Source organism: Equus asinus, chromosome 5 (assembly GCF_041296235.1).
Source record: "Equus asinus isolate D_3611 breed Donkey chromosome 5, EquAss-T2T_v2, whole genome shotgun sequence".
In the NCBI taxonomy this organism is placed as follows: domain Eukaryota; kingdom Metazoa; phylum Chordata; class Mammalia; order Perissodactyla; family Equidae; genus Equus; species Equus asinus.
The window spans coordinates 71128068-71142568 of record NC_091794.1 but is presented as its reverse complement, the minus strand read 5'-3'; the positions used below and the strand labels follow the sequence as shown (position 1 = coordinate 71142568).

The following is a 14501-nucleotide window of genomic DNA, read 5'->3' as shown; positions in this document are numbered from 1 at the left end:
GCTCTGTCCAGGGAGCCTTCTCTGTGACTCCTGAACAAGTATGGCACATCCCCAGACCCACAGCCACACCAGCCTCCCTGGAGATCATCTGCTTCTCTTTGAGGTGCCCCCAGAATCCCCAAAGTGAATTTTGTGAATACCATGTAGATTATGTTTTTCAAAAAAAAGCTTTATTGAGATATACTTCACATACTATACATTGCATTTGTTTAAAGTGTATCATTCAATCATTTTAAGCATATTCACAGAGTTGTGCAATCATCGCCATAATTTGAGAACATTTTCATCCCAAAAGAAATGGATCCTTCAGCAGTCCCTTCCCTTTTCTCCTGACCCCCTGACTCCCCTGCAAATGCTACACAGACACTCATTTACATTTTGTCTCTACAGATTTTCCTATTCTGGACATTTCCTATAAATGGAATCATACATTATGTGGCCTTCCGTTAGTGGCTTTTTTCACTTAGCATAATGTTTTCAAGTTTATCCATGTTCTAGCATGTGTCAGTACTTATTTTCTTTTTATTGCTGAATACTATTCCAGTGTATGGATACACCACATTTTATTTATTCACTCATCAGTTGATGGTCATTTGGGTTGTTTCCACTTTTTGGCTTTTATGAATAATGCTGCTTTGAACATCTGTGTATAAGTTTTTGTGCGGACATATGTTTTCATTTCTCTGAGGTATATAACTAGGAGTAGAATTGCTGGGTCATGTAGTAACTCTTGTGTTTACTCATTTGAGGAATCTCTAAGGTTTTTTCCAAAGCAGCTGCACCATTTTACATTCCCACCAGCAGGACATGAAGGTTTCAATTCCTCCGCATCCTCACCTACACTTGTTATCATCTGTCTGTTTTGATTATAGCCATTCTGGTGGGTGTGAACTGGTTTCACATTGTAGTCTTTATTAACTTCTAAGTTGGACCACCTCAAACATACTTTCCAAACCTAGTGACACCTATCCAATTATCTTCATGTGACACAACGACTGACAAAGAAAAATGAGAGCCAGGATTTGAGGAGGTAGACATGAGACAGGTGGTGGAGAAAGGGAGGGAGTTTGGGGTATTGCCAGAGACGCAGCTGGGACTTGATGCCAAAAGGGTTGAAGGGCGTCCAACGACATCCAGACTCCAGCAGAGAATAGAGCTCAGAGGAGTGTCTGAGTGGAGTTGGTTACAAATGTATCTCCTTTCTGGGACTCTTCCATTATAAAGAATACAGGGCTGTTGAATAAGCAGAATCACATTTGGCATTTATGATATTAAGTGAAAAACAGTTAAATATAAACTTAAATCTGTGCTAGGATTATGGCCATATAAAACATGTCTGTGTGTAGATAAGCCCCAAAGAGAACAGGGAAAAATAAACAATATTTGTGTTAGGGAGCTGGAATGGTGGGGTTTAAGACAATGTTTATTTCTTTATCTTTTTTCCTTTATTGCTATATTACTGTTTGTGCAATACCTAGACATCAGGCAAAAAAAAAAAAAAAAAAGATTCACATTAGCAGCCCCTCACTGCCTTATCAGCCCTCTAAACCTCTTCACGCTTCAGCCACACTAAACCTCTCATCGGTCTCAGACATGTCTGATCTTTACTGTGGCTCTGCACCTTGCATATGCCATCCTCTATCCCTGGAATGCCCTTGGCCCCAGCGCATCCTCTGCCGAATTCTTCCTTGTTCTTTTTAGCCTAGCTCAAATGTCGCCTTCTAGGAGGCCATGTTCGTGGGGTCTCCCTGGAAGAATGGGTCACCCTTTCCTCCATCCTCCTGCTACTCAGAGCTTCGACTTCTGTTTCAGCCAGCAAGGGGCCTGACACACGGTGGGTTATTGTTGGAGATGGCGCGTTGTTCCCTCCTTTGTAGCTCCTCCTCTCAAGAGGTGGAGTCTGTTTCTCCACTCCTCACTGGCCCTCCTGCCTCTAGACTCCACATGTTCCCTCCAGTCCATTCTCCGCAGTGGAGCCTGTGATTTTTACCCCGTTCGAGTCTGATCATATTCCTGCTCTTCAGTGGTTTCCATTACCCTTGGAAAGAAGTCCATGCCCTTTAATGTGACAGTTGAGGCCTGGATGGAGCTGGCCCTGCTGGTCTTTCCAGGCTCACCTCTCTTAGCAGCTTACACTTCTCCAGGGACGCCATGCCATCTACTGTTGCCTCTGCTTGGAGCATAGCCCCCTCTCCGCGCTTTTGGCTATCTTCTGCTCAACATTCAGGTTTCAGCTAGACCTTACCTCCTCTGGGAAACCTTCCCTCACTGCACCCCCTAAGCCTGACTTAGTTAATCCTCCTCCTGTGTATGCCCGAAGCATCCTGACAATCTAACCTTTATCACAGCGCTTTTCACTTTCTGCAACTGTCTCCATTACTGGACTGTAGGCAACTGGAGGGGCCCCAGGGGGCTTGGCACAAAGTGGGGTTCATTAATATTTGGGGATTCACTGAATATCCCCTAGAAGCCCTGTATTGTGATTGTCTATCAGCCCCAGCGAGCATCTTGAGGGCTGAGGGATATAGCGTGTATCTCCATGTTCAGCACAGCACGTGGCCCATGAGCTATGTGCTACATCCAAGAGCAAGATGGTGACTATTGCTGTAGTGAGAAGTTCTGGAGCTGGGCAGCAGACAGGAACAACAGTGCGTACAGTTAAATGTGTAGAATGTACTCTATTCTAACAGCAAGTGAACAGGAAGTGTAGAAACAAACTGATGGGAGCCCAGGTCTCCTAAAGGAGCTAGCTGATTGAATGAGATTCATTGCAGATTCATTTCCCCCGCTAGTTATTGTCAGAACATTGTTAGGTCGGATATTTCAAAAGAGAGAAAAAAAGTCTTTGGTTTTCTCACCAATTAGCCTTTGACAATTCAACTCCCTATATTCGTCTGTAGTAGCAGTTCTTAACTGAAGGTTGTAAAAGTCCTAGGCTGTCTAGCCCAGTAATTCCTGCCTGGATGCGTCAGAATCGGAACTCTGATTTGATAAATCTGGTATTGTGTAAGTCACAACTCAGGCTTAAATCCTCATAGCTGTTCTCCTTGAAAACCTCCAGGGACTGGGAACTCACTATCTACAATGTATCACATTCTGCTTCTGGAGAGACATTAGGAGAGCCTCCCTTATATTGAGCTGAAATCTATCTCCTTGAAACCCTCCACTTGGTGCTAGTTTTCTCCTATAAAGTATAGCTTTCTTTGCCTTTTTCCATATGCAAATCCTTCAGCTCTATAAAGGGCATCCTGTCTGCCCCTCCTCCCGCTTTGCTAGGGCCTCCTCCTAGATAAACCTCTCCTGTTCTCACAACTATATCTCACAGGAAACGATCTCCAGGCCTAGCGAGTTTTGTTTGTAATTTCATTAAAGTGCTGAGCACCATGGGGCCCGCCCTGTGGCCGAGTGGTCAAGTTCGCATGTTCTGCTTCAGCAGCCCGGGGTCTCGCCGGTTCAGATCCCGGGTGCGGACCTAGCACTGCTTATTCAGGCCATGTTGAGGCAGCGTCCCACAGAGCAGAGCCAATAGGACTTACAACTATGTACTGGGGGGCTTTGGGGAGAAGAAGAAAAAAAAACGTGCTGGGCACCACAGCATGGACAGACCCATCCGGGAGAGGGAGGGAGGGTCTGTCCTTTCACCTTGCCATTCTTTCTTTTTATCTGGCCTGTGAGCACTTCTAATTCACAGCCAACTTGTGTTGGCTTAGGGTGAAATTAAGATTACCAAAGCGCACAGGTCTTTCCACATGAAAATCATTCCTTATCTGCTATAAATCTGAAGCCAAAGTAATTGGCTTTTATAATCAACACCTGGCATTTGTCCTTGTTAGATGTTATCTTTTGGTTCTAAACCAATTCTTTCTACACAGGAAGCAGTAGGCCCAGAAGACGGAGCTCTCACAGCCCCTCTCCTGAGGAATCGGGGCAGCTTAGTTATCCACTGGTTTCCCAGTTTAGGGAGCAGCCCTGTGTGGCTACTTGTTCGTTAGATGACAGTCTGCCTGCCTTTCTAATCAAATCATAACTGCTTCCATTCGCTCCTGCATGGTCTTGTGCTGCATGTGTTGCCCACATGATCTCATTTAGCCTCTGCAGCCACCCAGAGCACACCCTGCTGTGAAAGCTGAGCTAGTGATTCTGGTGTTCTGGATGCATCAGATTCCCGGGAGTGCTTTTAAATAAAAAAAGATCTCAGGCCTTAGCCCCAGAGATTCTGATTTAGTAGGAATGAAGTGGGACCAGGAAACTTGTCTTTTTCAAAAGTTTTCTCAGGGATCCAGTGCACAGCTGTGTTTGGGAGTGACTGTTGTAGTTAGGAGCTTATACCTGCTTGCCTCCTGAACAAGAGAGCCTGGGTCTGATTTGCCTTCCTCCCTCTAGAGCTTGCTGCAGCAGAAGCCCTCAAGGATGATGTGCCAGATGCACATTCAGGTGCACCAGAGGTGTCAGGAGAGCGAAGATGTCCAGTATTGTGAGTCCTGTAGCTTTCTGAAGGCTGGGCATGAAAGCAGCCTTCTCTGAAGCTCAGATGGGCTAAACTGGGAAAGGGCTCAGGCCAGGGAGATGTGGCTTACAGAGGAATGGGGACAGCATTGTGAGATGATCACTCCGGCTGCCTTGGCAGACAGCCTGGGTGCCTCTGCCCTTTCTGGGAAACAACATAAATGACCGTTGTACATGAGGACTGCAGCCTAACCTTACCCAACCTTCATCTCATTGTTATTCACTACAAGCCACATTTTTACACAGAGGCCTAGTTAAGAAAAATGCTATTGGATAAAGACGGTATCTTTTGAACAGCTATTCAGGGGTAAAGTAAGAAGAGCATACTGAGGACATGGAATGTCCAAACGAGAGACAGTAGGACTTAGGACTCATCCAGTCTCATCCTCCACTGTCCCCACTTCCAGGAGCTGTAACTTCTACTACCTGGCAGGAGACTGCTGTCTTGGAGTGTGGGGCAGGGAACTAACCTTCCTGGTGATGACGGGCAGGGCTCAGACACACCACCACCATTCTGACTAATCTCAGTGAGTAACATGTCAGAGCTAAAGTGCCCTCATTCTTTAGAGGGAGAAAATGGAGTCCTGAGAGGGGAAATACTTGCCCAGGGGTCCACAGTGAGTCACACACTCAGCCCAGGGCTCTTCTGCCCCAAAACACTGCTGGACCAAAGCGATCAAGATAACTAACTCTGGAATAGACTTTTGTACGCAGAGTGAAGTAGGGTTCCAATGTTACTTTATTGCACAAAGTTAAACAGTTGCCCCAGCACCATTTATTGATGAGTTGATAATTTCCCCACTGATCTGCAGCACCACCTGTCATTAACGTTTTCATGCATACATACATGGGTCTATTTGTGTATCACAGTGGCGTGACCATGCTGGCCTAACTGCCACTGCTTTATAAATACATCATGGTATCCGGTAGAGGAAGTCTCCCACCTGTGTTCTATCATATAGATTTCAGAATCAACTTAAGGTCTGTTTTAAAAAGTTCAGATTTCAATAAGAATTTTATAAATACATTTGTTGAAAATGATCTTTACAATATGCAGTCTTCCTATCCATCAATATAGTATAGGTCTTCATTAATTTAGGCTTTCATCAACACCTTTCAGCAAAGTTTAATAATTTCCCATTAAAGTGTTGAACATCTTTGATAGACTTCATTCCTAGTTACTTTGGGGGGTTTCTCGTTGCTATTATAAGTGGTACTTTTTCTTGAATTGTATTTTGCACATTGCAGTGTACTGGAATGCATTTGATTTCTGTATATTGATCTTAAGTCCAGCACTTATTAATGCTTTTGGATTTTCTGAGCGGAAAGTCATAATCTGTGAAAAATGAGTTGTTTCTTTCTTTGCAATCCTTTTGCCTTACTTTCTCTTCTTACCACAGCTGGATGGGTCCTCCAGCACAGTATCGAGGGTATCCTCAGCTTGCCCTGATCGTCAATGGAATACTGCAGACATTTCATTTGCTCTAGGTTTTCTGTTGATGTCCTCTCTAAGGTTAGGGTAGTTTCTTTCTATTCCTAGTTTGCTAAGAGTTTCTATGGTTTGTTGTTTTTGTTGTTGAATTTTACTGAATACTTTTTCTGCCTCTATTGTTATAATCTATTTTATTTTTCCTTTAATCTGTTAATGATTATTTGGGTTCCCCTACCTCCTGAAAGATGAGAAAATAATTTAAAATATAAAGAAAACCTTTAGACCCTTTCAGTGTTTGTCTTTATGAGGTTAACACACACTGACTGGTACAGAGACTAAAGACCAGAAAGGCTGCTTACCCAGCCTAATGCTTCCACGTATTTGCTTCCAGGCTGGACAGTGGCCTGCACTCAGTAGGGTCGGGGGAGCGGGGGGAGGCGCTGGTAGACCTGTTGGCTGAGGGAGGGCCAAAGCAGCTCTGCTCTGTTAGGTACAGAAAAGAGCAGGTCCAGGGGCCAGGAACACAGGAGACCTAGAGGAAACATGGCATGGCTGCCAGACTGGAGAGGCCTCTTCATCACCCCTGGACACGGCCAGCTTTACCTGAGATCTGAGGATCCCCTTCCTAGTGGCCTACTACTAGCCTGGGAGTGGGCAGACCCTTTCCCAGTGGGTCACTCAGAAAATGAAGATACTGAAGAATTCCAGGCTCCAGCAGAACACTGGAGAGACTCATAACACGTTTTCCAAGTGGTGGATTCACCAATGTGAAGGTGTGAGCATGCCCTCACGTCCTGACTGCACTGAACAACTCTGTCCACTGTGTGTAGGACCTTCAGTCCCAAGGAACCAGGCCCAAGAGACTTAGAGGGCTGTGACTGCTGTCTCCACATCTCCAAAGGGCTGATCAGGGCGCACAGAATACAGAAGTGTGGCCACAACGAGGACAAACCAGGACTAGCAGGAGGAGATACAGGGAGCAGACACTGACTTAACATAAGGATGAACTTTCATAGTGACTTCTCTGATGGAGGGGTCTCTCATCACAGCAAGTGAGCAGAGAGCTGAGGACCATCTGGATGGAGTTCTGTAGAGCAGATTCATGCCAGGACTGGACTGCTGGTCTCTGAAGTCCCTCTTAGCTCTGGAATATGAAGTGATACCAGCTAACAGATACTTGGGTTTACTTGAGAGCCAAGCTGGTCAATGCAGTGTTTTGGCTTAGGACTTTTGGGCTCATGGCATCATTCCACAGGCTCAGCTGCCCTTTGACACCTTGGGACCTCTGGGTTGACCTGCCCATTCCCCAAGAGCTGGAGATCCCTCAGGAGCTGTGTGCTCCTGCATATTTTGCAAATTGGATCAGGCGTAAGATTCTATACTGTGGGCAGGTGCCAGGAAGCAAAGACCTCCAACATGAATTCTTATTTGTAGAGGGGGTGGCTGCTACCTGACTCTCCCTTCACGCACAAATGCAGCACAAACAGGGGCTTTATTGGCAGGGCTTGGGAAGCTGTGATAGAGCCCGGCATGCACACTGTGAGGGCTTGGAGAACGGCCAGGAAACGAGGGATAAGGGAACCAGCCTCAGTGGGCTCTGCTGCTTGGGGCACATTGTCCCTTCTCAGTTCTTATAGGCAAGTGTGCAGGAAGAGGGTTCAGCACTTCACAAACTGGTGGGTGACCTCGTAGATTCCCACAGACTCCTGAGCCTTTTCGTCATAGTCAGTCCAGTCCTGCGAAATAAAACGGCAGTGTTAGCCTCAGGAGGCAGCCTAGGGCAGTGTGGAGAGTGGAGAACTGGGACTTAAAAGGCCCAGCTCAGGCTCTGACTCAGATATTCATGAACACGTATGACCCAGAACAGAGCCGGACTGCTGTGAATTCCAGTTCTTCTGGCTGTTTGATTTCGGGCAAGTGACTTAACTTCCCTGAGCCTCAGTTCTAGTCTCTATAACAAAGGGACGACAGTAGACTTCATGTGGAATGAGCAAAGAGTCAGACAAGTACCACATATAAAAGTACTTAGCTTAGTACCAGGCACATACAGGAGCTCAGGAAATGCCAGCCACTGTCATTACTAGGTGCGACACAGACTGAAGGAAGTTTCTGCCCTTCCTTTGAGGCCTGACCACAAGGCTTCCTTACCTGCGAGGCAGTAACACGTGCAGCAACACTGTCGATTCTCATTATGCCTGGTAGTCACATTCTAGAGTCACCACGAACACTGAATTAGTGAACACTGAGCCACTGCTCCCAGGGGAAAGGCAGGGTGAGGCTCCTGTGAGCCTCTGGTCACATTTTCTTCCACCGATCAATACATGCCTAGTTTTATATGTTTCTGTTTTAAAACACTTTATTTAATATGTATTGTTGATTAATTAACATTGAGTTCACGGCCAACAGCCTGATCACTCCTGCCTGAACACAGCTTATCCAACACACATTTTCTCCATCGGGCACATCCCAGCCTTCCTGTGTGTGGAACACCAGACAGCACTTCAGCACCACAGCCTGGGCCGTGGTAAACACCAAAATCACCGATAAAAAGCACAAAAATGCGGAGTCAGCTTTCCATTGATGAGCCTTGTGCAGTGAAAGGGTAATTCCCACCAGGTGCCCTCCAGCACCCTGCCAGGCCCCCAAGTCCCATACCTTCTCCTGCAGATTAATGTCACTGAAGACTGTCCCCGATTCCACACCCTCAGCAGCAAACCCAGCCTGCAGGTGACAGGAAGGCAGCAGTTAGCCTGGGGGAAAGGAGGCACCTGGCTGGTGTGAGGCCTGGCCAGGGATGTGGCTCTTCTCAGGCCACCTTTGGGATGGGAGGACAGAGAGGCAGTGTAGGCCGCTGTTCTGGAATAACTACTGAGCTCCCCGGGCCTTGACAGTGGCCCTGTAAGTTCCTCCAAATCAGAGCCTAGGAGCAGAAGGCAGGAGTGGGGGAACCCTTCCACTACCTCTGATTTTCTGCAAGACCCTGGGCATGTCCCTCCCTCTCTGGACCGCAGTTTTCTTATTTATGAAACAGGATGACAATACTATCTCTTCTGCCTACCTCACAGATTTGCTGGGAGGTAAAAATGCTACACAAACAAAGTGGGATGAACACTGGCTCTGGAGTCAGACAGACCTAGGTTCAAGTTACAGCTCCGTCACTTACTGTGTCACCCTGGGCAAGCTGCAAAATCTCTAGGCAAGTTCTTTCCTCGTCTGAAAAATAGGATGAGTAACTTCACAGGGTTACTGTGAGGATTAAATGAGGTAACGTGAAAGTGACGGGCATGGAACCCAACATATAGTAGGCACTTAACAAATGACAGTTGTCCTTCTTAGAAAGAAGAATTCCTAGTCCATAGTCCGTGGTCTCTGGAGGAAGCAAAGTTCTGCTGTCACTTCCTGCATGCCCTCCCCAAAGATACAGGCTCCCCAGGAGGGCACACACACCTGGGGCTGGAAATCAACTGGTTCAAGGCCCCGGCACTCAAATTCCACTATCGTCTTGAACTTCTCATTGTCTTCAGCCTAGAAAGGAAGTGTGTTGAGGATGGGGGCCCAACTGGGCTCTCAGGATGACCCCATGGCCCCTGCCCTTCCTGCCAAGAGGGCCCTTACTGGCCCTGTGAGCCCAGAATGGGACCCAGGAGCAACTCCTCCCTTCCTGGAAGAAGGCTACTGTGGGCAAGTGCTCCCCATGACACCTTCCTGGACATGGATGCTGCAGAACAAAGAGTGTGGACTTGGGGTCAGCCTGCCTGGATGTGAGGCTGAGCTCTGCCCCTATTCCCCTCTGGGCCTAAGACTGTTGAGTGGAGCTGAGGAAACCACCGCAGGTTGTGAGAATTTGAAATGAGTGTAAAGGGCCCAACATAGCACCTGCCACTAGGCTCAATAAATGGTAGATAAAATTATCAATATCAGGGGCCGTCCTGGTGGTGTAGTGGTTGAGTTTGTGCACTCTGCTTTAGCAGCGGCCTGGGGTTCATGGGTTCAGATCCCAGGTGCAGAGCTAGCACTGCTCGTCAAGCCATGCTATGGCAGCATCCCATATAAAATGGAGGATGGGCACAGGAGTTAGCTCAGCGACAATCTTCCTCAAGCAAAAAGAAGACTGGCAACAGATGTTAGCTCAGGGCCAGTCTTCTCCACAAACACACACACAAAATCAGTATCAAAAATATGAACAAGAATATTAAGCTACAAAGTCTCCAGATCACATCCAAATGGCCCCAGTACACGTGGCTGCAGCCTTCTGCTACCATCTGCCATGCAGTGAAGATGGGAGCTGACTTGAAGTCTTTGAAATGGGATTTGCATGTGGAGGGGGCGCCTCTGAGGCGGGTGGTGTCTACCTGACCCATGGGCTCAGAGACTGCAAACACCACACCTCACATTCATTTTCATTCTGTCATTCACTGTAAAATCATTTCCTGCACACCAACCACGTGCTGGGCACTAATGAGGCCCTTCTCTGTTGGCCCTGGTTTGTTTTTTGTTTGCGGCTCTGTCTCTTCCACTAGATTATGATTTACTTGAGGGCAAGTCCTCATATGATTTCTCTCTTTAACTTCAGGGCAAAGGCGAGAATTTAGCATAAATCAGACGTTTAAAAAAAGTTCCAAATAAAGAATGATTGAACACAAGTAAATGCCCTTCTTTAAACAAACAGACCTAAAGCACACACCCCCTCCCTCACCATTGGACTAATTTGTCACGCAGTAACATATAACTACCTAATAATATCGACAATATCGAGGATGGGATGCACCATGCAAAGAACTGTCCCACCCATGGTTTCAGAGAAGGCTCACTAGTCCCACAAGGTGCAGACAAGGCAAGTGCTCCCAGTGATGGAAAGTGAGTGGCCAGGTGGGTCAGAGGTCCGCAAGCTCGCAGCTCAGTCCTTATAAGAAGGCTGTGATAGCCTGTTGGAGTCTGTTCCCTCCCAAGCACTCAGTCAGTGTTTGGTGAATAAATGACTGATAGGGTAACGACTGACCAAGTAACTGGGTGAATGAATGAACAGGTAAATAAGTACATGAATGAATGTCCCATGGCAGATCACCCTGCTGCAGATATAACTAGATCCCAGGCCTCCTCGTTCCCAGCTTAGACTGAATCCCACCACACCTGCCATTACAGCAGGAAACTTACATTGTAAGATTTGATGGTGCTGCTCAGTATCTCTGAAACATAAAAGAGAAGACAAAGTTGACTTAAGTTCAAAGCCTGGTCCCACCCAGATGCCCAGATGTGGCTCTCAGAAAGAAAGAATCTGCTGCGGAAGCTTGGGCACCTCAGGCCTGCGTCCACCCACCAGGAGGCTGGACCAGCCTGGCAGAGCTCAGTATTCACAGCCTGACCTACCGATGGAGTTTTCCCTTGCGCACAGCTTGCACTTCTGGACCATAGAGGCACTGCCACGGCCTCCCTTCAGTGCCACATTGTCCTGGCAAGGAGTAAACAGAAGCCCTCGTCATGTATCAATTAGATGTAAAGGTCTTGAGAAGACCCAGTCCCACCACTTATCATCCAGTTGAAGAGACCAAGACCCAGAGAGGGTGAGCAACTTGCTAGGACAAGAATCCTGGGGAGGCTTCTTGAGAGGGAGGAAAGGGCTTCTCCTTGATTTTGAACTCTGTCTCACAACCCAAAGAGGCCTATTGTTCCCAGTGTTGATCATCCTAATGCCTTACCTCCCCAACCACAAAAAGCAGCATCTAGGACTGGAGAGATTAGGGCCCTGGTTCCCCAAATCCCTAGCCAGGGGTGTGTGTGTAGTGGGGGAAGGAGCAGTTACCATCAGCCGGATGTATTGCCACTTGTCTGAAATCTCACCACAGTTGCCACATTTCATCTTGGGGGGGAAAAAAGAGTATTAGTAAAGTAGTTGGCTCACTTGGGCAGCCACTGAGGGAAGGGTAAGAACAGTGAGGGGGGCAAAGAACAGGTCAGTGTTTCTGGAGCTGGTGTGCCCGCCCTCCTCTAAGAAGTGCTCAGTCTGGTTGGGAATTCAAGGGTCATACAGAAATGGCCTCAGCAGGCCCCCCACCCACTCTGCTGGGTGAGAGCTTCCTCTGTGTTCCCATAGGCCCAGTAGGTCCCCGGCAAAAGTACTTATCACTCTGTTACACTATTTCTCATTCCCCAAAGAAGCCCTGGCACTCGGCCTTCAAAATATTTGTCAATAAGGGGCTGGCCCCGTGGCCGAGTGGTTAAGTTCGCACGCTCCGCCGCAGGCGGCCCAGTGTTTCGTTAGTTCGAATCCTGGGCGCGGACATGGCACTGCTCATCAGACCACGCTGAGGCAGCGTCCCACATGTCACAACTAGAAGAACCCACAACGAAGAATACACAACCATGTACTGGGGGGCTTTGGGGAGAAAAAGGAAAAAATAAAATCTTTAAAAAAAAAAAAAAATTTGTCAATAAAGTGGTCAAAAGCCTTCCTGAAAAAGATAGCACTTTCGCCAGGTACTGAAGGTTGCTGGGATTGAGATCAGAAGGAAAACAGAGCAGGAACTCTGGGATCTGGGAGAGTGAAGGGCCTCAAACTGCTCGGCTCAGAGGGGACTTAGGAGGCCATGCCACAGGATACCAGATTTACCAGCGTGGGTGGCGAAGTAAGGTGGAGCCAGGCACAAAATTCAACTACTTCACAATAAATTTTAAAACCTAATCAATAAATAAAACTGAAAGTGAAATTATTCACCTTACTAGAAAATCACAAGATCCCTTCAAGTAGCCTTTAGTTTAGTGTCTGTTTACAGACCATGAAATATTTAACGAGAGAAAAATTACAAAAGGAGTTCAAGGCACTGCCAATTAAGGGTTAACCAATAAGCTTAAAAAGCAAACAAAACTCTACCCAGAAAAAAAAAATTAAAGGTTAAACACTTCTCATTCTGCCGGAGAAAGCTCGTGTTCAACACTGAGATCAGGTTGGGGAGCCTTTTCCCGGGCCCGGCCCCCTGGCACTCCCATCCGGAACCTCCAAGTGCCTACAGCCTCTCGGACGCTCCATCCCTCTTCCCTCTAGGACCCCGCCCCTCCAGCCGCACCTTCAGGTACCACCGGAAGTCCTCACCCACAGGCCGGAGGTGGGTGACGTTCTCCAGCGTGGCTTTGAGCTGCAGCGCGATTTTCTGCGAGAAGGGAGGGCCGGAGCGACTGCATCAGCCGCGCCTGCGCAACCCCACGCCTAGCCTCGGCCCCTTGCCCCGCCCTCCGGCACGAGTTCTGCCCCCTAGCTCCTTCTCAGCACGAGCCCACTCCCCTCATTCCCTCCTGGCGCGAGCCCCTGCCTCTCAGGTCCTCGCCCCCTCCCAGTCCCCGCCACGGCGGCGCTTCGCCTCCGCCTCACCCCCATGGTGGCCCCGCTCAGCCTGGCGCTGCCTGCAGCCACTCCTTTCCGGCCTGTCGTAAACGGCGGCGTAAACTCTGGGTGCGGGCCTCGCGCGGGGGCGGGGTCTTGGCGCTCCGTTGCTTCCCTGGCACAGAGGACTTTTTTATGGTAGGTGGAGTGAAACCTGCAGAAGTAGTCTGAGTGTACAATTAGCTGGTGCTCCGACTCACGAAAGCCTGCCTCCGGAAATCGGTAATTCCAGCTACCTAGTGAACGCCCATCTCGTGCCGGCGCTAGGCAGCAAACGAGACCTCTGCCAGGGCTTCTTCCTGCCCCTGAGTTCTCTTGCCTGGCTCTTCACTACTCTGCTTTCCCTCACCCAGCCTCGCACTTAGTCCCTGCCTGCTCTCTGAGGCTTCTTAGATGACGTCGGTTCCCTCTGCCTACGGCCAGCATCGAAGAGTCGGGGATGGGGCCTTTTTCTCCTCCGAACTGCTCCTCCCTTTCTCCAGCGAGACCTACATTCTACGCCCCTCTCCAGACGGTTGCTCCGTGTACACGCCCTTCTCGTTGTGGTCCCCACGGCTCTACGCTTCCCTTCAGCTAGCTTTTCTCTGGGCCCCCATCTCGTTTTTCCTTATATCGTGCATTTACTGAAACTTGTTACTTGTTCTCTTGTCCAGGGCACATCTGAGACCATACAGGAGCTCTGAGTGTTACAAGGAACAGGCCATTTGAGATTCCTTTATAGCCTTCTGAGGTCCTCACTGTCATTTCTTCAAAATTTGGAGTGACTTTTTGATGTCTACCACCAACTTCCTTCATTGCCCCAAGTACCCTTCTGTAGCAGGGGATGCACTGGAGTCAGGGACCCTGACATCTCAGGCCCTAGCTCTGCACCTAACTTGCTACCCCATAATCTTTGAAGGAGGCAGAAAAGTGTGCGTGAGCGTGAGCAAGCACTGGCCTAGGAGTCACAAGACTTGGGACTTGTCCCAACTTGGTCTGTCATGAGGGATGTGAGCTTAGTCTAATCACTTCTCCTCAGTCAGATGAGGCTTATCAAGGCCCAGTTCCTTTCAGCCTCCACAATCTGTTCAACCAGTAATTTGCCAAAGGAAGCTATGCAATTTAGCAGCAGAAAAAGTTCCTACACATCTGTCCGCTGAACAAAATCTCCATATTTTCTCTACCAACCAGGTCTTGCTTCTTAATGGC

The 14501-nt window shown here is 48.2% G+C and overlaps 1 protein-coding gene across 1 annotated transcript; it reads right to left on the bottom strand.

The window, feature by feature from the left end:
- Positions 1-7411: 7411 nt before the first annotated feature.
- On the bottom strand, positions 7412-13822 carry CZIB (CXXC motif containing zinc binding protein). Its single transcript, XM_014844322.3, has 8 exons — positions 13302-13822; positions 13000-13083; positions 11739-11795; positions 11306-11387; positions 11093-11124; positions 9386-9463; positions 8594-8659; positions 7412-7674 (listed from the first exon to the last, which is right to left on the bottom strand). The coding sequence occupies exons 1-8, from the start codon at positions 13305-13307 to the stop codon at positions 7597-7599; spliced, it is 483 nt and encodes a 160-aa protein (XP_014699808.1). The 5' UTR covers positions 13308-13822; the 3' UTR covers positions 7412-7596.
- Positions 13823-14501: the final 679 nt, after the last annotated feature.